Source organism: Eucalyptus grandis, chromosome 6 (assembly GCF_016545825.1).
Source record: "Eucalyptus grandis isolate ANBG69807.140 chromosome 6, ASM1654582v1, whole genome shotgun sequence".
NCBI classification, from domain to species: domain Eukaryota; kingdom Viridiplantae; phylum Streptophyta; class Magnoliopsida; order Myrtales; family Myrtaceae; genus Eucalyptus; species Eucalyptus grandis.
The window spans coordinates 45679080-45699868 of NC_052617.1; the positions used below are offsets into that span (position 1 = coordinate 45679080).

The 20789-nt window shown below is 41.1% G+C and overlaps 5 protein-coding genes across 5 annotated transcripts; 1 reads left to right on the plus strand and 4 right to left on the minus strand.

Moving 5' to 3' along the window:
* Positions 1 to 1969: 1969 nt before the first annotated feature.
* On the plus strand, positions 1970 to 5571 carry LOC104450223 (chloroplastic lipocalin). Its single transcript, XM_010064686.3, has 5 exons — positions 1970 to 2199; positions 2943 to 3066; positions 3444 to 3683; positions 4756 to 5046; positions 5164 to 5571. The coding sequence occupies exons 1-5, from the start codon at positions 2138 to 2140 to the stop codon at positions 5440 to 5442; spliced, it is 996 nt and encodes a 331-aa protein (XP_010062988.2). The 5' UTR covers positions 1970 to 2137; the 3' UTR covers positions 5443 to 5571.
* Positions 5572 to 5810: 239 nt separating this feature from the next.
* Positions 5811 to 7349, minus strand: LOC104450224 (protein LHCP TRANSLOCATION DEFECT). The gene is made up of 2 exons (XM_010064688.3): positions 7023 to 7349; positions 5811 to 6311 (listed from the first exon to the last, which is right to left on the minus strand). The coding sequence occupies exons 1-2, from the start codon at positions 7302 to 7304 to the stop codon at positions 6057 to 6059; spliced, it is 537 nt and encodes a 178-aa protein (XP_010062990.1). The 5' UTR covers positions 7305 to 7349; the 3' UTR covers positions 5811 to 6056.
* A 3192-nt stretch (positions 7350 to 10541) lies between these two features.
* LOC104450226 lies at positions 10542 to 12554 on the minus strand. The gene is made up of 2 exons (XM_039315916.1): positions 12385 to 12554; positions 10542 to 11715 (listed from the first exon to the last, which is right to left on the minus strand). The coding sequence occupies exons 1-2, from the start codon at positions 12454 to 12456 to the stop codon at positions 11170 to 11172; spliced, it is 618 nt and encodes a 205-aa protein (XP_039171850.1). The 5' UTR covers positions 12457 to 12554; the 3' UTR covers positions 10542 to 11169.
* Positions 12555 to 13895: 1341 nt separating this feature from the next.
* Positions 13896 to 16543, minus strand: LOC104450227 (probable serine/threonine-protein kinase PBL23). The gene is made up of 5 exons (XM_010064690.2): positions 16197 to 16543; positions 15377 to 15558; positions 15078 to 15267; positions 14560 to 14951; positions 13896 to 14339 (listed from the first exon to the last, which is right to left on the minus strand). The coding sequence occupies exons 1-5, from the start codon at positions 16318 to 16320 to the stop codon at positions 14058 to 14060; spliced, it is 1170 nt and encodes a 389-aa protein (XP_010062992.2). The 5' UTR covers positions 16321 to 16543; the 3' UTR covers positions 13896 to 14057.
* Positions 16544 to 18820: 2277 nt separating this feature from the next.
* On the minus strand, positions 18821 to 20585 carry LOC104452109 (hypothetical protein). The gene has a single exon (XM_010066632.3). The coding sequence runs from the start codon at positions 20520 to 20522 to the stop codon at positions 18861 to 18863; it is 1662 nt and encodes a 553-aa protein (XP_010064934.3). The 5' UTR covers positions 20523 to 20585; the 3' UTR covers positions 18821 to 18860.
* Between the last annotated feature and the right edge of the window lie 204 nt (positions 20586 to 20789).

Here is a 20789-nt window from a genome sequence, read left to right on the forward strand (position 1 = left end):
TTTCCTTTTAAAATGGTGAAATAAAGTGCCTTAGCCAATCATTCCCAAAAAGCACTTGTTTATTGTGTTTAGAACCCAAGAATTGTGAGATAAGGAAGACAGGACAAAAAGAAAAAGGGACAACACTTTCCACTTTCTACGATCTGAAATTCGAAAGAAAGTGAAGACCGAAGGTAGTACGAGATTGGAGAAAATGATTTTGTGCTTTTAAATTTGAAACACATTAAGGATTCTTCAATCTAAATTTTCAATAATTACTATATTGCGATGGGAAATGAAATGTTATGTCTCGAGAAGTAACTTATTGTTAAATCGGGCATCAATAATTTGATCAGAAATTAAGAGTTTACTTTTTTTTTTTTTTTTTGTGGGACAAGTAAGAGATTACTTCATCAGAGAAAATAATTTCAAACCTGATGCTACATCAATTCTCATCAATTGAGATTAGGGCTGAAAGCACGGTTCCCGCCCATGCACTGTTCTGTATTCCGGTTCTTTTTTCTGGGAACCGGAACCGGTTACTTAGGGCAGAAAAAGCTCGACCTTGATATTCTAGTGACTTGTATGTGATGTTCTAGTTGAAGTTTGGCTTTGGCCTCTAAATGAAAGTTGCAAAGGACTTCTTGGAGTATAACATACTCAAATTTGGGACAAAACAAACAAGTATAAGTGGGTGAAATTGTTATTCTTTGGAAAGACTGGATTTGGAGATTTTGGGACCGACCCTTGATGAATGCATGGACTGTAAGGCAACATTTTTGTCGAAATTTCACTTCGGTTTCTTAACAAAAGTTGTAAAGGACATCCTGAGGTACAACATATAAAAATTTAGAGAAAAAAAAACAAGAATAGGTAGGTGAAATCGTGGTCCTTTGGAGATGGTTAGATCTGGAATTACGGTACTACGAACAGGGATTTTAACCGTCCATATTTAATTATCTAGGACGAATTTGACTTCGATGTTTTCATGAAGTATGTACCTTATGGTCTTGGCTATCACATAGTCGAATTTCATAATTTTTGAAGGTCATTTGGGTATTTAATGGGAAATGTTTCTAAAACTGTGCAATCTGATGTGTTCGGATCTTGTAAGTTGCAATGCGTGGACTATATCATTTTGTATGAGGTTCTTTTGAAATGTGTTCTGCATGAAATATCTCTCTTCATTTCTTTCCTACAACATATTTAAATTTCGTAATTTTTGTAATTCATTTGCTTATTTAACCAAAAATGTTTCAAAAACTGTGCAAGTAGAGAATAGGAAAAGTAAATCGATTTTATCTTTTAATCCAGAATGAATTGGACTACGATTTCTTCATGAAACTTGTACCTTTAGGTCTTAAATATAACGTGTCCAAATTTCAGAATTTTCTGAGTTCATTTAAGGGTTTAATCGAAATTGTTTTCAAAACTTATACCTCTAGACATTCTTGTTCTAGTGGTGTTTTATTTCTACTTTCTAGTTTGCTATTTGTTTTGAAATTTCTAGTTATATTCTATTATTATTGTGCATTCCCAAAAAGCACTTGTTTATTGTGTTTAGAACCCAAGAATTGTGAGATAAGGAAGATAGGACAAAACGAAAAGGGATAATACTTTTTTTTTCTACGATCTGAAATTCGAAAGAAAGTGAAGACCGAAGGTAGTACGAGATTGGAGAAAATGATTTTTTGCTTTTAAATTTGAAACACATTAAGGATTCTTCAATCTAAATTTTCAATAATTACTATACTACGATGGGAAATGAAATGTTATGTCTCGAGAATTAACTTATTGTTAAATCGGGCATCAATAATTTGATCAGAAATTAAGAGTATACTTTTTTTTTTGGGGGGGGGGGACAAGTAAGAGATTACTTCATAGAGAAAATAATTTCAAACCTGATGCATACATCAATTCTCATCAATTGAGATGCAAGTAAACCCCAATCTTTTTTAGGAGAGACAACAATGGGAGAGCTAAATCCATCTCTGATCTCATCTCTTCTCGGTAGCCCGCGCCGCTTGTCCGCAAACGACGTCGTCTCCTTCCAGATATTTCCAACGACCCTGTCTGAGAAGCGGCCCAACGGCTTGGGAAGGGACTTGAACTTTTCCACGCTCACGCTTGCTCACACAGAGGGAGAAGAGGAAGAGAGATGGCGCATTTGCAGACCTCTCAGTTTCTTCTTCAGTTACGGGCTCCCCCGCCAATACCCAGGTCCCAACACTCTCCAAAATGCCATCTTTTTCTTCCTCTTTCAACCGCATACATTTTGTCGGTGCTTGCTCACGTTTATTGTTAGCGATCTTTGTCCAATGCAATGATTGTTCTGTGATTTGGGTCTCTTGTTAGTTTGGTCGGAGGAATTACTGGGTTTGTTTGCACGTAGTATCTTCTCCAATGCGGTATCGTTTGCTGGTGGCACTGAAACTTTGTTTATCTTTGAATTGAGCATGATATGTTGGTTGAGTTATGCTAGGGTATACTCAGGCCGGAGTGCAAAATGGGTATATTGTAAGTAATGTATTGGACTGCGAGTGGAAATTTGAACAAGTGGGCTACAATCAACATCTAGCATATCTGATGAACTTGTCTCTTGGGGCTCGAGTCATTGTTCAAACAGTTCTTTTTCGAGGTATTACGACATGTCCACACACATAATCTGCTCTAATCTCTTCTGTCTTTGAAGCCATAAGTACACAGTCCTTCACAGTGAAGTCAAACGTTCTAGCAATATGTTGCTTGGTTTTGAGAGAGACCCAGCTTTTCGATGGTCATTTTGGATGCTCGAGTTTTGCTTTGGCGTGTATTAACATAAGCTTTTGTAGTCATAGAATTGTTGGTGTTAATAATGGAGGCTGAGTAAGGTTTTTAGGAAGTCGCCCCTGTTTCATATGTTGTGCGGCCTCCCCTCTCCGGTTGGCTGATTAGAATTATCCTCAATTCTCCTGCCCATGCAGGGTAATGCTGGGGAAACAAAGCCTGAAATGCTCCAGTGACCAATCTTTTACAAGTAAACTGGCGACCAGAAGTATAATGACTGGGATTGCTGCTTCGCTGATATTTGTCTTCCCCACTGATCAGGTGTTCCACTTAGTGTAGCTGAATCGTGAATCTGTTAAATGTTGCTGTTGCTTGACCCAGACAATGTAAAACTATTGCCAAACAACAATAAATTTTCTGTTCATTATAAGTTGTGCGCCAGTCATAATGTTCACGCTTATCAGATTGAGTGATTGACATATTTAGACATCAGATTCTGGAGTCAACTTTCAAAGGAATAGGTGATTCCCAGTGGTTTCTTCATTTTTTACAATAATAAAGGGGAAAGTTGTCTAAGTTGCATCTCCTTTTCGATCTGTAATAGTCCGCTTTTGAGATGAACTCCACCATTTGCGTTTAGCTAGAAAAAGTTCTGTTGGAAATCTCCTGTTTCATCTATGCTTGCATTTGCGAGGCAGGTCTATGCAAATGATTTCTCGCATCACCACAATGTATGCCAGCTCGCGAATGCTGCAGAGAGTGCAATGACATTGCCATTTGATAAGAGGTCCGGCGAAGGAAGCCAGAAGTTTATGGTCATGCGAGGTATGACAGCTGATAATTTTGACCCCGTCAGATATTCAGGAAGATGGTTTGAAGTGGCATCTCTCAAACGAGGATTTGCTGGACAAGGCCAAGAAGACTGCCACTGCACTCAAGTAAGTGCTATAGTAATCTTGTTCAATGCATGTGTGTGTATGTATATAACAAAGAATAAAGGGCCTGTTTGGCTGAAGGAAATTTCAGAGGGTCCTTGGTTCATGAAAACTTATGGCAGTCAAATTACAATAGAATTGTGAAGACATGTTTGCTAGTGTTACAATAGATATCGTGAAAACATGTCGGTAACTGTGTTTTCAGATTTTGTGTTCTTTTTTTCTCTTTTTATGAATATTAATGAAGAATCAATTTTTGAAATATTTATCCACAAAATTTACTCCTTGTCTGCAAAGTAGGATTTACGTCTATTAAATTAGTTTCTCCTTATCTAACACTAAAATGTATGGCCATAGAGTTGGTCGCCCAAAAGCTCTATATCTTACTTGAAGATGGAGATTCATGGACTACAATACCATTTTAAGTAAACATTTTCTCATAATCTTCCCTTCTCCTATGATTTTCTCACCTTTATATCCGATGCCATTGGTAAAAGTTCACAATAAGGATACTCCCAGAGAAAAAGGGTCAACTTCTGACAAGAATGCTCCATATGAGAATAGAAAATCACAATTTTTACTTCTTTTGATTGGGAAACTGACACGGCCATATATATATTTACAATTCTCATTCCTATGAAATACTGTTTTTTATATGAACCGAACACATTTTCAAGCAAACAGTAAACTGAAAGCAGAAGATTGTTTTGATTTCATTTTCACTAATTATGGAAACTGAAAACTTTTTATCGAACCAGATGGACCCAAAAAAAATTCATTTCCTATTTGAACAACTTAGACTGATAAATGTTTAAAATCTTATTGTGCTTGATGAAAACGGAAAGGATCATTGGTACTTCGTTTTTTGCTGCATTAATACCTGCTCAGCTTTCTGAGTGGACTAGTGATGTGGGTTTACAGTTCAATTATCAAAGATGCCACATACTTGCATACATGGACTCATGAAGCAACCATTAGTTTTGTGAAAGAATATGAAAAAATGTCTTGTCTGCTATGAATTGTTGTTGCAATGACAATGGTGGCCCCTACAGCGCGTTCTTGTGACACATTACAGGGGGTATACACATTCGACATGGAGGCACCATCAATCCAGGTCGACACCTTTTGTATACATGGAGGACCTGATGGATACATAACTGGCATAAGGGGAAGGGTCCAATGCATTCCGGAGGAAGAACTGGAGCAGAAGGAAACTGATCTAGAAAAGCAAGAAATGATCAAAGAGAAGTGTTATCTCCGTTTTCCTACACTGCCATTCATCCCGAAGGAGCCATATGACGTCATAGCTACTGATTACAGCACTTACTCTCTTGTCTCTGGCGCGAAAGACCGAGGTTTCATCCAGGTGAGTGTCTCATTTTCGCCGAGATAGTGAAAGACAATGTTTTTTTTTCTAGGATAGCTAACTCTAAATGGAAAGCAATGACACGAGAATATCTTATGATTTTTTGTGATTCTACAGATCTATTCCAGGACGCCCAACCCCGGACCTGAATTCATCGAGAAGTACAAGAGTTACTTAGCAAAGTTCGGTTATGACCCGAATAAGATCAAGGACACACCACAAGACTGTGAAGTCATGACAGATAGCCGGCTCGCTGCGATGATGTCGATGTCCGGCATGCAACAAGCTTTGACCAACCAGTTTCCAGAGTTAGAGCTGAAGGCTCCTGTCCAATTCAACCCTTTCACGAGCGTGTTCGATACATTAAAGAAGCTCGTCCAACTCTATTTCAAATAGGCGTGCCATTAATACACTCTGCCTGGATTCCCCTCCCAGAACATGTTTATATGATTGTCATGGTGATTTTTTGTTTTATTTGAAGCAATGCCATCATATATCGTCCAATTGAATGCATAAAAATTGTCACGGACTCTCTCGTCCAACACTATTGTCGACAGCGCAGTGCCTTGAAATGAACACGAGCAATGAATTTAGCTGGATGCCAATTAATCTTAAAGATGTTGCCGTTAAGTGCAACTAAATGAGCAAATAGGTGTTCTATCTGACCACCTGTTTTAATTATCTACAATTTTTCAAGAAGTAATCAATTATAATTGAGCAAACTTTGAGAGTGAACAAATACAGCGTGAGAAGAAATCTCTTTGTTTCTTGAAACGCAAGGCAAGCTTTGTTAAACTCTTTTATAACTTAGTCATGTTCAGAGTGACCACTTCCATAATCTTCTACTATGGGAATAACGAGTCACAAAACTAATGATCTAGTGATCAATACAATGCTAGTTACTACGGTAACCAGAAGATAGGATCTGCGCCAAAAACATGGCCTAAAAAAATATGATGCACAAAATGGATACGACAAATCATGCAAAAATCACACTGAAATAAGTCTGATCATGACTTCTGAACTGAAAACCCGAGGATGAAGTCCTTGGTTTCTTCGTCGGCCCTGTCGAGTGCGGTCCGACCATCTGCGTCCTTGACATTGTAATCAGCCCCAGCCCTCAATAGCTCCTCGATCTTTGGCTTGTCACCTTCCGATGCGGCCAACAGCAGTAGGATATCTACAGGGTGGATGTTTTGGTTCAAAAGAGCCTCCATCTTGTCGTATGTACCCTCGACGGCAAGCATCCCCATATAGTTGAAGTACTGCAAATCCAATTACAAATCTTTCTTTCAGTCATTTGTACAAACACAATACTGCTCAGAAATGGAACTTTTGGTCGCAGCCACAAATGACTCATCCCCATATGCTGTCGGGCGTCCACATTCTACCTCCTTGTTTCATTCACTACTTAAGCTAAAGCCACAAGAACGGTATTTCAACCGTCCGAGGATTAGGACTCGTATGAAATTCATCTTGCCTTACACACTAAACATCCAACTAAAAAGAAGAACCGAAGACCAAAAGACTTTCAGACAGATAGAAGCAAAAGCAGGAAGTAAAACAGTTCGAGAGCATGGGATCACACATCATTTCCGTTTCCAACTTTGTTTCAACCTTGTTTCATGTGTACCTGACAGGCTGACAATCTCACCAGTAATCAGAGCGAAACACTTTTCCTCTGTCCATGGCTAAATGAAACATGAAAAATACACATGAACAGTAGGAATAGATAAGGCTGTCATTTCCCACTTAGAGCTCTCTCCACTCCATTTTCTGGACCTTCAAATTTGTCTTTTTCAAGAACTCACAACATTACATTTACTACTTCCATATACTTGCTTTTTTTTTTTCACTCTTAAAGCTACTTGCATCCTCAAAAACCGTCCAATCTCGAAGCAGTCTAAAGTACCAAAACTTTCCACCGTCTTCCCGAAAAAGAGAGAGAATTTACAGTAAAGAACTGATGATCCTACCTGCTCAACATCATCTCTGTCAAAATCATCACGGGATTGGCTGCCATAGATGCCGGCACCTTCAGCATCGACCCCGCTCTTCCCGAACTTGAACCAACACCTGGCTCTCGACCCGTTGCATGGTCCAATCCTAACGGGTCTCACCCAACTCAGCTTACTTCTGGTACCCAGAAACTGTGAATTCAAGATCAGACAGGAAGACGGAGAAGGAATAGGAGGAGGAGGTCTCGAGGTGAAGGGCAGGTGGTGGATAGTACATGAGATTGAAGCCATCATCACCATGAATGAAGCTGCTAACCTCTCTCTCACTCGGGAAAAAGAAGAATCCGCGTCGCCTGCAAGTTTTATCCACTCGCATCCAGACGCCAAGGCCCTCCCGGGGCCGAACGAGCCCGTAATTTAGTAATGAAGGCGGATCGGCCCAATCGAGCCCAATCCAGGCCCACCCGGCCCGAAATATACATAACTCTATGGTAACAATAACATTCGGTCGATTTGCAATCGAAAAACAAATTAACTTTTAGGCCGGCAGCGATCATGATTGGGTATGCCATTTCCTTTAGCAGGATAGACCGGAATAAATGATATGGGTTTCGTTAACGAGTGCTCTAAGGAACTTTTTAAATACTTGAGTGAATAATGGACGTCGTTCTCAATACACACCGTTTCTCTGATAGAGTCTTAATACGTTGAATATGGAAAAGAATATACATTTGGTATGATTAATAAGTACCTTAGAGACATTTGTTGGTAACGTCCCCATGATATTTAAGATGGTCCATCTAGCATGCGCTCTCTTGATATGATCATATGATTGGACAAACTCAAACATTATCATCTTAAAGAGAAAACAGAAAAGAGGTCCTTCAAACAAATAAGGGTGAAAAAAAGTGCGTGTTCTAAGGTGGAGTGCTAGAAAGGAAATGGGTAGCTTTTCACATTGCAAAAGTTGCTTATTTTCTTCTAAACAGGTAAATGTTGATGAGTGAATCCAACAAAAGCTTAGACATGAGCAAACTGGACCCCCATTATGACCTTAGATTGAGTTGTCGATCAGCACCGTGATCAATTACTACCCACCACGAGTTTGATTGTGCATGAATGAGAGAGAGGGAGGTAAATTTTTAGCTTGGAGACGATGATTTACTGCCTTATGGTGTTCTAAGGTCGCCATGGACCTAAATAGGTAAATGTTGTTGCTTCATGACCTAGTTATGACCTTAGATTGAGTTGTCGAAGCAGGTTACTACCACCGTGATCAATTACTACCCACCATGAGTTTGATTGTGTGTGTGAGAGAGAGAGGAGTAAATTTTTAGCTTGGAGACGATGATTTACTCTTGAGGGGTAAATGTAGCTTTAAAATTATAACATCGTCGGGCAACTCACAATTTACCCATTGCAGCTGGTTCTTTTTGCTGTTCGTCGGCTTTTCTTTTTTTTTTTTTTTCTTTTTTGCTACTAAATGTGGAAGGTAAACTCTCAGCAATCCACCACACTTCTCACATATATACTTCAATTGCCCGAGGCTCTCGTGATCCCATTTCTTGAAGCTTTCAGTTTCAGCGACGGACGAGGGTGACTTACGGCGTTGGCATCGGCGGATGGAGGAGGAGGAAGAGAAAGACGTTGGACTGGAGAAGATGCCATATCAACATCTCTCTTCAAAAAATAATAAAAAGTGCCACGCCGGTGGCGTATGTCACAGGAGAGTAATATAAAAAGTCATGTCTCTTTTTTCATTATTTGAATTTAATGAAATTAATGGAAAGAATTTGATTATGCTTTTTGAAAATTTTAAAACTCAATTGCATTTTGAGACAAGTTTTAAAACTCTAGATTCACTCGTCTCAAAAATAAACTATTGAAATGAGTGTGGTAAAAGTGGTACCATCCACCGACCGGTGGAATTTTTACAAGATCCACATATTAAGCAGTATTTCTTATGTTTTCATCTTTTTCCTTTTAAGTTTCTTATCAAGATGTTTATTATTAAACAATTAATCTATAAAGCTAAAGACCAAAACTATTTTAAATAGCTAGTAACTCATAAACACCAACTTATAAGAAACTCAGACATCGATTAAAAGCCGGAGGCCTAAACAAAAGCATTGTCAAGACTAGCTAAGGTGACTTGATTTCAACAAGACATTACTTTTCTCTTAAAGTGAAACTTCAAAGTTGATCAACAAAAATAACTTTATTCAACAGTTTAGAATTGAAAAAATGCAGCACCTTGATCAAGACACAATATTTTTCAACTGGGAATATTGGGCCGACAAGTTGGTAGAATAGGTCATCACTCTTTAGAGTTTCACCTTGTTATCCCAAGTACAGGAGGCTACTATACTAAATTTACCTAGCGGCAATCAATTTCAAAGAATTGACACTCCCCTCACCCCCAAGGCCCCTCCTGTTCCTGGATAAAGATCTTTCATATAGGAGGGAATACCCCAAAGTTTTACGTACCAGAATTCAGATAAAGCAGGACTTGCTGAGGTCCAAAGGTTGCTCATAGTCAAGAACAATAATTGAAGCTCAACACTAATGGCTAAGCTAAAGCCTAGCAGCAGAAGCCACCCAACGAGGCTCTGAATTATTTGGCTGAGATAGGTCCTATAACACTACCAAGGTTTTTCTGAGACTTTCGGTGAGTGCCTCCAAAAGACAACAAAAGACTACAGCTGTATCGCCATATACATGACAACCCACCACCCTACGTGCCTACAGATAATGCGGATGAGGCAATTAAGCTAAAGAACTGACGCTGCGATCAAATTCAATGCCGCGAATTTCACCTGTCTTCCCAGTCATGGTCATACAGATTCACCCATTGGCCCGAGCAATTTTGAAGGACACGAGCAATGGATTCTGGGTCGGCCCCTTTAATGCCACTGGAGGTCATTTTGCTTATAAAGGGTATGGGAGGACGGCAATAATGGGGAGATAACCCATCTCCTTCCCCGCATCCATAAAGGAATTTCAATCACGGTTTCCTCATGAACATGGACAAATAACCAGCAAAAGCAACCACAGCCACACCCATCATCCATGCCCTGTGAAGCACTCAAGTTGCTCCACCAAATCAAAGCACTCAGTCCTATTGTTTTCACTAGGAACTGAAGTCATGGAAAAAGCATATCACAGCTTTAATTAAAAACGACAAGAAAGAGTCACCTTCATCCTAATTATCTAGCATGTGGTGGTTTGCCAATTCTAGAGTCACTGCATGTAGCGCCACATGAATCATCATCTAGGGTCAGTTTCGACCTCTACTGTAAAAATTAGGCATTTCCATGGATAATCGGGCCGAAAATCACAATTCACAACGAAAAAAGCAGGAATGTTCAGATGAGAGCAAGTTACCAGATTTCAACAGAAGTTCCTTCCATTTACCACATTGACATAAATTTATGTTTGTTGAAACAAACCAGAAAATCTTCCATTTCTCATATTGACATAATGCTTGTGGGTAGCATTATCAAATTTAAGTAAACAATAAGAGCATCAATTAGCAGGTAGAGAAAAAATGACGGTTAGCACCTTGAATGGTTTTAACTGCAAGCACATGAATAAAGTGACTGTCTGTCACTATCCCATCCACCAAGTAGGAAAAATCTACAAGGGTTCACTTTCCGATAGAAAACTTAAGGTTCAGAGTTCATGTGACTATAAGACCAAAACACCCAGTGCCCCAGATCTAAAGCAATCTTCCCACCCAGACAACACCCAAAACCACCTCTCTTCATTATCAAGCTTCCAAAGCTCCTGGCATGGAGAAGATGTATAAATCCAGACCAAGCGACACAGAAATCCCTCAAAAAATGGCTGCTCCTGTCGAAGTAGGGTCAAAGGGCACCGTCGGATCCCTTATAATGCAGGAAATTGAGTATTTCAGAAGGGTTGAGTTGAGCTGTAGAGAGAATTCACAGAAGCCTCGATCTCACGTCACAGACATGGCTTCCTCTAGCAATCCTGCCAAACCTACATTCGGTTCTCTCTTGACCCATAAAAAGAAAAGGAGAGGGAGCAGCAATAGGCTCGTGCCCAGTATATGTTCTATGGTGGAGGTTTCAGACAACAAAAGGCCTGTTGGCACTTCCAATTTCAACTACAGAAACCTCAAATTGGACATGAATCTCCAAGCCTAGACAATGCTCTCGGAGAGCTTTGAGAAGCTGAGCTTCTTAAGCCGGTTAGCTATAGGGCCAGTCCAAGCTCTATCAGCATTGCCACATCTTATATCCACAACCTCAACAATGTTAGTTACCTTTTTGTCAGTTTTCCTCTTCACTGGAGTTCCATCAAGAGCAACATCATTGCCTGCAAGCATTGGGAGTTGAGTGTCAGTTCTGGCATGACCTTTTGTTTTCCGAGGAACCTCCAGGTTTCTTTCATCAGCACAATTGCTACTGCTTGCTCCATCCATTGACTTCCTCTGTTGTGATCTTTTAGGAGTAGTGGCCTTGCAGGAAATGGAAACCACATGCGGCCGAGGTCGATTTCTAGGAGAGATTGGCGTCTTAGGAGCAGACTTGATGGATTCTAATTCTCTCATCATCAGCGAACTGATTGTACCAGTAGTTCCAATCCTGATGGATCCTCCACCACCTTTGATTCCTTCAAGTGTCTGAGCCATGTTTCTGAACAGTCCAATCGACAGTCCAAGGTAATTCTTCCGGCAGAATAGTTCCTGAAAAGAACGGAATGGAGAGATTGGTAATCAGAATAGCAGTTGCAAACATTTCCTGTAGTATCACTAGTTTGGAGTACGTAAATTCTCGTATGTACATGTGATATATGAGAACAATTTTAAGTTTACAAAAAGATCTTAAAACGGCATCAACGAGTTCAACGGCATCGTACTCTCGTCACACGCACCAAACCCTCCTGTTGATGTCAAATCTCAGCAAGAAAATTCATGTCAACATTAAGGTCATAACGGTATCAAAATTCCAGACAGGTGAACGACAAAGACCGACGGTTCAGGAACGAAATTAAGCACAGTCGACGGAAGGTTTAGATTGCGACAGCAACTACAGCCATTGATGAAACGGGTAAACATTAAACAGAACAAATGCGCATCGAGTTTGAAGTTCAAACCCTAATTTTCCCATATTGATTCTGCGAAAAGGGGAAAAAGAAAGTTCCAAACTTCTCACAAAAGATGCGATTTTTAATTATGAAATCACAAGACAAGTGCCTGATTTGCAGTGGAGATTGCAGTGGAGATACCTCCTACTCCAAAGCAATCTACCCATTTCAGCTCAAACCTATTTCCACTCAAAAAACAACGCTTTCCCGTAAAGCAAAAACTGGAGTACAAAGCAAAGCAATCGACGAGAGAGAAATCAGTCCGAACAGCAACAACCGAGCAACTCCCGGCACACCGACAGCCCACAAGAACCAACCAAAGTCCTTCAGCACTCAGCATTTCCGGCAGACGGAACCCATTCCCCAAAAAGTCAAAACCTCAACTCTAGAGAATCGGGCAGACTCCGTAACTACGAAGCAGACGATTTCGCATCGAGACAAAGCAAAATACCTCGAACCGTTCGACAGCGAGCAAATCCCAGTAGATCCGACAAAGATCTACGTCGAAAAAAAATTAAAAACAAAGACCCATTTTTCCTCCTCGCGGGACCTTCGAAAGGGACTGAGATACTCGCGAGGAAAGAAAGAGGGTGCTCCTCCGAGATCTTCACGCGAATGATAATGTCGGCATCATCGTCGTCGTCATCGCCTCGCGCAAAACAACACGATAGCTTCGCATCGCATCTCGCACGGCTCGCTGACGATCGCCGTGTCCTTATCTGCGGTTTCGAAGAGCCGGTCAGACTTAGAAACGATGATGCGCTCCAATCATTGCCCGAGTGGGTCGCTCGGTCGGTCGGCCTCTTTATGTTTTGCCCGGACTTGAAGGTAAGGATTGGAAAGAGATTATGCCATAAATGATGTCTCATTTTTGGTACCACATGATCTTTAAAATCTTTCAAATAAATTTATTTAATGCGATTTCTGAATTTTAGTTGAATATATACTGTTATTGTTGATGTAATTCTTGGACTTTTTCCTTCCATTAATTCAAGTTTATAGATACTATTGAATATTTTTATATAGTTTAGGAACTAAATTAGACATGTAATAAAAATTCATGGATCATATTAAAAGTCTAAGAACAATATTATTGAGTATTGGGCTAAAATACATGTACCGCATGAATAAATTGAAATTGATGAACCACATTATTTAGTGAGTCGAAATCCAGAGATTATTTGTACTATTTTCCTTATTAGGAATGAAAGCTTAAACCCGTTATTATTGAAATGGAGCTTGACTTGAAGTCTCTTGAAAAATAAATCTAATTTTCCCAAATTTGATAATTAGTTGAATTTTAACGAAGAAGTATTTAAATGTCTCATTGATTTTTCCAAGTACCAATTTCACATATCATAAAAAAAAGCGCAAGTTTTGAAATTCAGAAAATTTATCAAATGCGAAGCGCTTTAGAAATGTAAGCTCTTTTATCCGAAAAGATAACTCTTTTTCGTGCTTTTCAATATCCAAAGTGTCGAGAAGTATTCTTACTATAAGTGCGAATTTCAAACTTAAGTTATATTGGACAAAGAAGGATGTGATGAGTGATGACTGCACAATTTTGGATTATAAATCTCCTTTTTTTTTTAAACCAAATCAACTGCAGGTGATTGATTATAGATGGCTAATGAGGTTATATAGCTAATGAGGTTGTAGGCCCATGCCATGAACTTTTCCCAAACTTTCCAGTGGATTCAATCAATCAATCCTTCCTTCAACTTTTGATTTCCAACTCGAATCCACGTAGTCCAAAACGTTAGTTCATCTGACCAGAACCACAAAACTTGAGACAAGAAAACAGATCGAAAAATCAGAGGAGATGACATTTGCATGGTTATGAAAGTTTGTATATGAGTTCGAATCGAACCATTTCAATTTCCTCTCCTCTTCTTCTTAGACTCCCCATTGGCATTTTTTTTTTTTAATTCACCATAACCTCTAGCTATTTGTCTCAATTTCTGCTCCATCTGTTCCTGCACCAGGAAAATCACCATCGGCACCATTCTCTTCGGCTACATTTCCATCTTGCTTGTTCCTGTTTGCCAGATACTCGAGAGCCGTAACAACGTCGCTGATCAGAGGCCGAGTGCTCGCCTCCTCCTGAAGGCACATAGCTGCAACCGCGAGAGCCTGGTAAAGACCCTTTATTGGGTAGGTCCCTTCGAGCAATGGGTCAGCCATTAAGGTGAACTTCCTTCTGTCCTTGAATAGAGGTTGTGCCTGAGAGCAAGACCAAGTATTTTCATCAGTTCAAGGCTTGAAAATGGCTTTTGATCCTGAAAGGCCTAATAGACTGATAAAAGTTATATCTCAACCTAACAAATGAGAGTCGGATTAAAACTTTTTATCAGTTATTGCTACCGTCAATTTGAAAAAGCTTGAGTTGTATTTTATGAGAGGCTAATTATTCAGCAGAAGGTTGAAAACCTTTCAGACCTACCCAAGCAACTAAGTTCTGCTCTTCAGTTGGCCTTGAATTGTCAATTACTCTCCTTCCTGTGATAATCTCCAGGAAAACAACCCCAAAGCTGTACACGTCGGACTTCGTTGTCAATTGGCCTGTCAACGCATATTCTGGTGCGCAGTAGCCATAAGTGCCCATGACCCGCGTTGACACATGGCTCTTGTCCCCTGTGGGACCTAGCTTCGCTAGCCCGAAATCGGAGAGCTTCGGGTTGAATTCCCCGTCCAGGAGTATGTTGGACGCCTTGAAATCACGGTATATCACAGGGGGATTGGCCTGCTCATGCAAGTACTCGAGCCCTTTTGCGGCTCCTGAAGCGATTTTCATCCTGGTGTTCCAATCCAAGGGCGCCTTCCCCGGAGGCAGTTCTGAAAAGTCCAAGAAAAAAGCATCAGGGATCAACCTACATGTTTCTGTTTTCAAAATTTGAGATTAATTTTAGGACGATTCCGGTTAGTTTGGTTCGGAGAACTATACTCGGATGCCAAACTTACCAAGAAGGTGGTCCTCTAGAGAACCGTTAGACATGTACTCATATACAAGAACCCTCTGATCTCCGTCAGCACAATATCCAACCAAATTGACAAGGTTAGGATGGTGTAGCAGACTCAACATCAAGACCTCCACGAGGAACTCCCTATTCCCTTGAAACCCATTCCGGTCAAGTTGCTTAACGGCAACCACCTGATAAGTAATGCTCAAAGCACGACGATGCGTATTAACTGTTAATTCAGTTTTCTTTTTTAGCAACAAGACAAGACACGAAAGGGAGGGAGATATTTCGCATCATTACTTGATTTTTGCTCTCTATATGTCCTTTGTACACTCTCCCGAAACCGCCTTCGCCAATTAAGGAGTCCGGGTTGAAATTGTTCGTTGCAACGCACAGCTCCCTGAATGTAAATATCTGAGCTGCGATATTCCCTTTACCGATTTTTTTGATTTCCTCGGTGATGTATCTGCGCCTGCTGCTATCTGCATTAAGGGAAATTTTTTCTTGATCAGTTTGCTGCAGTATTGCCTTCAGTTTAAGAAGGCAGAAGTTTATGTTTACCTGATATGATCAAGCATTCATATCACTCGTGCTCATGACAAAAGCTTTCAGGACAATCCAAAATTGTAAGACATGGTCAAAGATAATCCTACATCTCTCTCTCTCTCTCTCTCTCTCTGCGCTAGGTTGACTCTAGTTTTCCATGTATCCAAAGAATTTATACATGAAGAACTCAGAATCGTGATTTGATTCAGAGACTATGACGTGACTACTAAGATCCTTCGAGCAATTCAAGGAGATATCACTGTATATGCGCATGCAAACACGGTAGCAACTGAAAAGTCTCGAATTTGAAGGCAGGAAAATATAATGTGACACAAGTACAGCCTCCAGAATTTCGTGATAGGCCTTTGAGAAGAGCTTAATCCGATGTTCAATTGTGGCTGGCTTATATTGAAAGAATGGTTACAAGCACATTTTGTTCTGTCGATTCATGGATATATTTCAAGAAGAGAGAACGCAGAATCATCAAATGACAAGTATCTGTTATATCACATTCGAACAAAGACGGACCTGGACCAAAGGATTATTCAGCAACAATTCGACGTGACCTTGTTACCTGATTTGAAGGAGATGTTGGCGAATGAGGCTAAAGTCTTTGTGTCATGGTACTCTTGAATGCTCTTCTTCAATGATTTTCGGGCGAGTCTTCTTTCGGACAGGCAACATTGGAAACAGCTCATTTTCTCCTGCTCGTAGCGCTTTCAGTCCACAAGCACTCGGATACAACCACCATAAAGAAAACCCAGACACAATATCTTTTGACGATAGATCGATCACGCCGGATCTGTAATCATAATAGATCTCAAGTCCCACCCCGAGAAAAATGAAAAAGATCCTATCGCACAACTGCTCATAATCCGAGAACAGCAATATATCGGTGAGAAACAAGGACAAAAGAAAACATTCTCTTCTACACCTAGAAGGAACCGGGATTTTTGACTCTTTTTTTTGGTTTTTAAGGTTTCTGAGCAAACACAAGAATGCAGAAAAATGTTTACTTTAGATCATCTTTCCCTCCTATGGAGTTGGCAGAGAATGAGAGAGACCCCATTGTAACTGCAATTTGCTAAACTTAAGAAAAGAGAGACAGGTGCACACGTTTGCTTAGCTGCCTCCCTCTCCGTGCCTGATCCCTTTTGTTTATCAAATTTAGCCTGTTTCTTTTCTGGACCTCTTCCCTCCTAATAATAAACTCTCACAATTTGAAAAATCGCACGTCGGATCTCAGGGCACAACACAAGCCTTCTCTCTCAGGGCCATTCCATTTGAACAAGCCGAAAGGGTTAATTGGCTCATTTGCTCCCCTTTTCTGCTCTACACCATCTTTGATTAAAGATGGAATATATCTCATTGCTTGTAGGGTATATCCTCAGCTATGGCATAGAATGAATCGCGTGATTGAGTTTTCCAAGTATTTGAGATAATGATATCACAAGTGCTTGCATGGTGCTCACTTGAGTGTCATAATTTTTTTTTTTTTTAATACTTGAGTACCATGATTTTAAAAAAACGTTTACTTGAATATTATAATTTCATTCAATTGATTTTTAAAAAAATTTAAAAAATATTCACCCAAGTGCTGAAAATTCGACATAGCATAGTATTTGTGGTAAACATTTTAAAAAAGTTATAGTACTCAAGTAATCGAAAAAAAATTATGGCGTTCAAATGATTGAAAAAAAGAAGTTATGAGCTCTAGTTATCACACTTGTAGTGTTTTTTCCACAAGTATCATTATCAAAATCAGGGAATTACAATATGGCTCTCTACAATTTGATCAACCCAAATGAGCAACTGTACCTTTTTGACTTGATATTGCATTAGGAGAAAAGGCACCTGTACTGTTCCTTTTGAGTGAAAGTTCTTCAATCCCAAAATTCCTTTCAAAATTGCAATGGAATCAACTACTGGAGTAGCTCTTTTCACCGATTTGGCGAGCAACTGTACCTTTTTGACTTGATATTGCACGAGGAGAAAAGGCACATGTACCGTTCCTTTTGAGTGAAAGTTCTTCAATCCCAAAATTTCTTTCAAAATTGCAATGGAATCAACTAATGGAGTAGCTCTTTTCACCGATTTGGCGAGCAACTGTACCTTTTTGACTTGATATTGCATGAGGAGCAAAGGCACCTGTACCGTTCCTTTTGAGTGAAAGTTCTTCAATCCGAAAATTCCTTTCAAAATTGCAATGGAATCAACCACTGGAGTAGCTCTTTTCACCAATTTGGCGAGGATTAGGGTGCGTTTGGTTCAGTATTCCATGAGACTTATTCCCATGAGGCTTGCGAGCCCCTAAAACCCTTTAGGGAATATTGGACCATTTTTGGCAACTATTTTAAATGAGCTTTCGACCTAATGTTGGCCTTGGGAAGGCTTACAGCCCAATGTTAAATGCTAATCCCTACTAGCATTGGGTTTTGAGCATTTGGCTAAATGTTGAAATTAACTTTTTTCCTTTCAAAACTATCCTTACCAATTTTCCAAATTTTCCGATTTTTCCCTTGGTAATTTTTTTTTAATTAAAAAAAAGGAGACAACCCTTCGCTAGACTAGCAACCTCCGGCAGCCCTTGGCTGGGTCATGCAACCCTCATCTGAAATGAGAAGAATGAAGAAATTTTCATTTTCAAGACATTTCTGTATCAGGATGATCTTTGTCAAAAATCGGCATCTTATCAGAACATGAAACAATAATCATAGGCTTCGGTTCTAGTCCGAAACGTAACAGAAGGCAGAATATGCAAGATCTAGGACATAGTTCCAGGTAAAATAACCTTTTGACCCTGGAAAATACTTCAAAATACTCCTGCCAGTTTTTGATAGATGATGGTTGTTAAAAAGCCGATGTCGATTGACTTTTCATTTGGATTTTCTGGCATTTTAAAATTCATTTTCACACATTCACGAAGAATGGAGTCTTGTCCACTGCATCAGATACATGACACTGAAATCAGCCATAAAGCATTGCCATTTCTCACATAAGCTAAATAATCAACAGAACAAGCAATCTAAATATTCACAAAGCACTGAGATCAATCTCCGTGAAACTCCCAAAAAACAAATGAAATGAAATAGGATAAGAAGGAGAAGGAAAAGAGATGATGGTCCAAAGCATTAGATAAAACATTGCAATTGAGATCCAGTTTGAACATAACAGACATGGAAGGACAGTAGAAAATTTACATGAAAGCATCGCAATTGAATTTCTTCAGAGTGACTTTTCATTTGGTAATCCGAGCTTTTTGCGCAGCAACTGCTCTCTCCAGCTTGCTAATCCGAGCTTCGAGATCCAGTGCTAGGATTCCAATCATTGAACCCTCACTGCTTCCTCCCACATTTCCGCTGGCTAAACCTCCTTCGGTAAAGCTATGGTCTATTCCATTTGTGCCTTCCCCATTTTCTCTTTGAGCTCCTCCAGGAGCAGTATCGTGGGGCCTATTCCTCTCGACAGGTTCCAATTGTGACTCTCTCATTTCGATGTCCGTGTCTTCTTTATCCGCATTCTGTAAGAAGGAACTTTGCGTTTGATCATTCTGCGAGCAATTGTTGCAGACACTAACCAAGCAGCTCCCGGTAGCACTTGTTCGCCTATTGGACCTTAGAAATTCTGCCAAAGTTAGCCCATCATCACTTTCGCCGGAGTCAGCTGTGTCCACAGTAATGTTTTTCCGCCAAAAACCAGGAGGAACCGAGTCATCATTAACTTCCAACTTTCCTTTTAATCCCTGCATTGATCTATTTGAACTCCTTGAAGCCCACCACTCAGCATAGCGAGCTGTTATGCACGGTTTGTAAAGCCTTGCTGGAATGTACAATTGCACACCTTGGAGTGACTTACTGTAGTTGTTCCAAGCAATCTCAGGGTCCTGGTTGCAGGGGGCAACTCGACCTGGCATATCTTGATCCATCCCGAATTGCATGGCCACTCGATGAGGCGAATACTTCTCAACGAAATCCAACCCGGGCAATTCCCAAGCCATCAAGCAGTGAGCGAATGACCTCAGTTCCCCATCGGCGTCCTCCTCCAGCGACACCCAGTTCTCTTTCTCGCCATAAAATGCATAGGACGCCAGGTTATTCACGGCCAAGCTGTAGGGACGCCATTTAAAATGCGCTCCGGCTTCGCCCATCATGGAATGCACATTTTGAAGGATCAATTTTGTTGATCTGTGCCATCGACCCAACCAAGGCTCCCCTGGCTGAACCTCTCTAGGTTTTGGCCTGATGGTGATCACAAATCTCTCCCAAGCCCATATCTGAACCAAAGCAAACGCGGCCGACAACGTTACATAAATCCCTCCCGCTTCATTTCCATCCTTCGTCCTGGGCACTAGTCCATCTAAAACATTCTTCAGCCAACTCAAATCTCTATAAATGCGAGCCAAAACAGCGGGCGCAAGTGCAATCCTCGTGCCTCTAGCCAGACCTATCGCCATCGGGAGCACCCTCGCAGGGATCACATCGCAAGAGCTCGCGAACACAAACCTCGACAGCCAAAACGCGAGGAAGGCCTCGTGCTCCATGTCGCTCTCGGCGCCCCTAAACTTCTTCATCCACTCGCGGCAGCCCACCTTGCTCGCGGAGGCCTTTGACATCTCGGACATCTTTCGCTTCAGCTTCATCTCAACCTCCCCGGAGTGGCTCCCGAGATGGGTGCTCAAAACAGGGGAGGACCCCCAAACCGAGTAACCCCCTAGGACCATCACGTCCTCGAGCGTGACGGTGGCCTCGCCCCAGGGAAAAACGAAGGTGTTCGTGTCGGGGCACCAGTTCTGAGCGAGCCCGAGGACTAAACCGGGGTGTCTCCCGATCAAGAACGTCGAGCTCTTGATGGCGTCGTAAATGCCGGCCCTTTTCCACGCGACCCCGTGCGCGGGCTCCATGCTGTCGACCCACGCGGTCCAGCCCTTGGTGGGGCGACGCCAGTTCTTGAACTTGACGCTGAACGGCAGCTCCTCCGGCGGCAGCGAGGCCGGAACGAGCGGGGGCGGGGGCGGGGGCGGGTCGGGCTCTGTCGGGGAGGGCTTGAGGAAGTGGCCCGTTCTCAGAGCCGGGCGGGCGTCTCTGTTCGGAGAGAGCATGAGCTCCTCCCTCTCTTCGACGACGAAGATGGGCTTGTCCTCCATGGTTTCGAAAGTGGGGAATGGAAC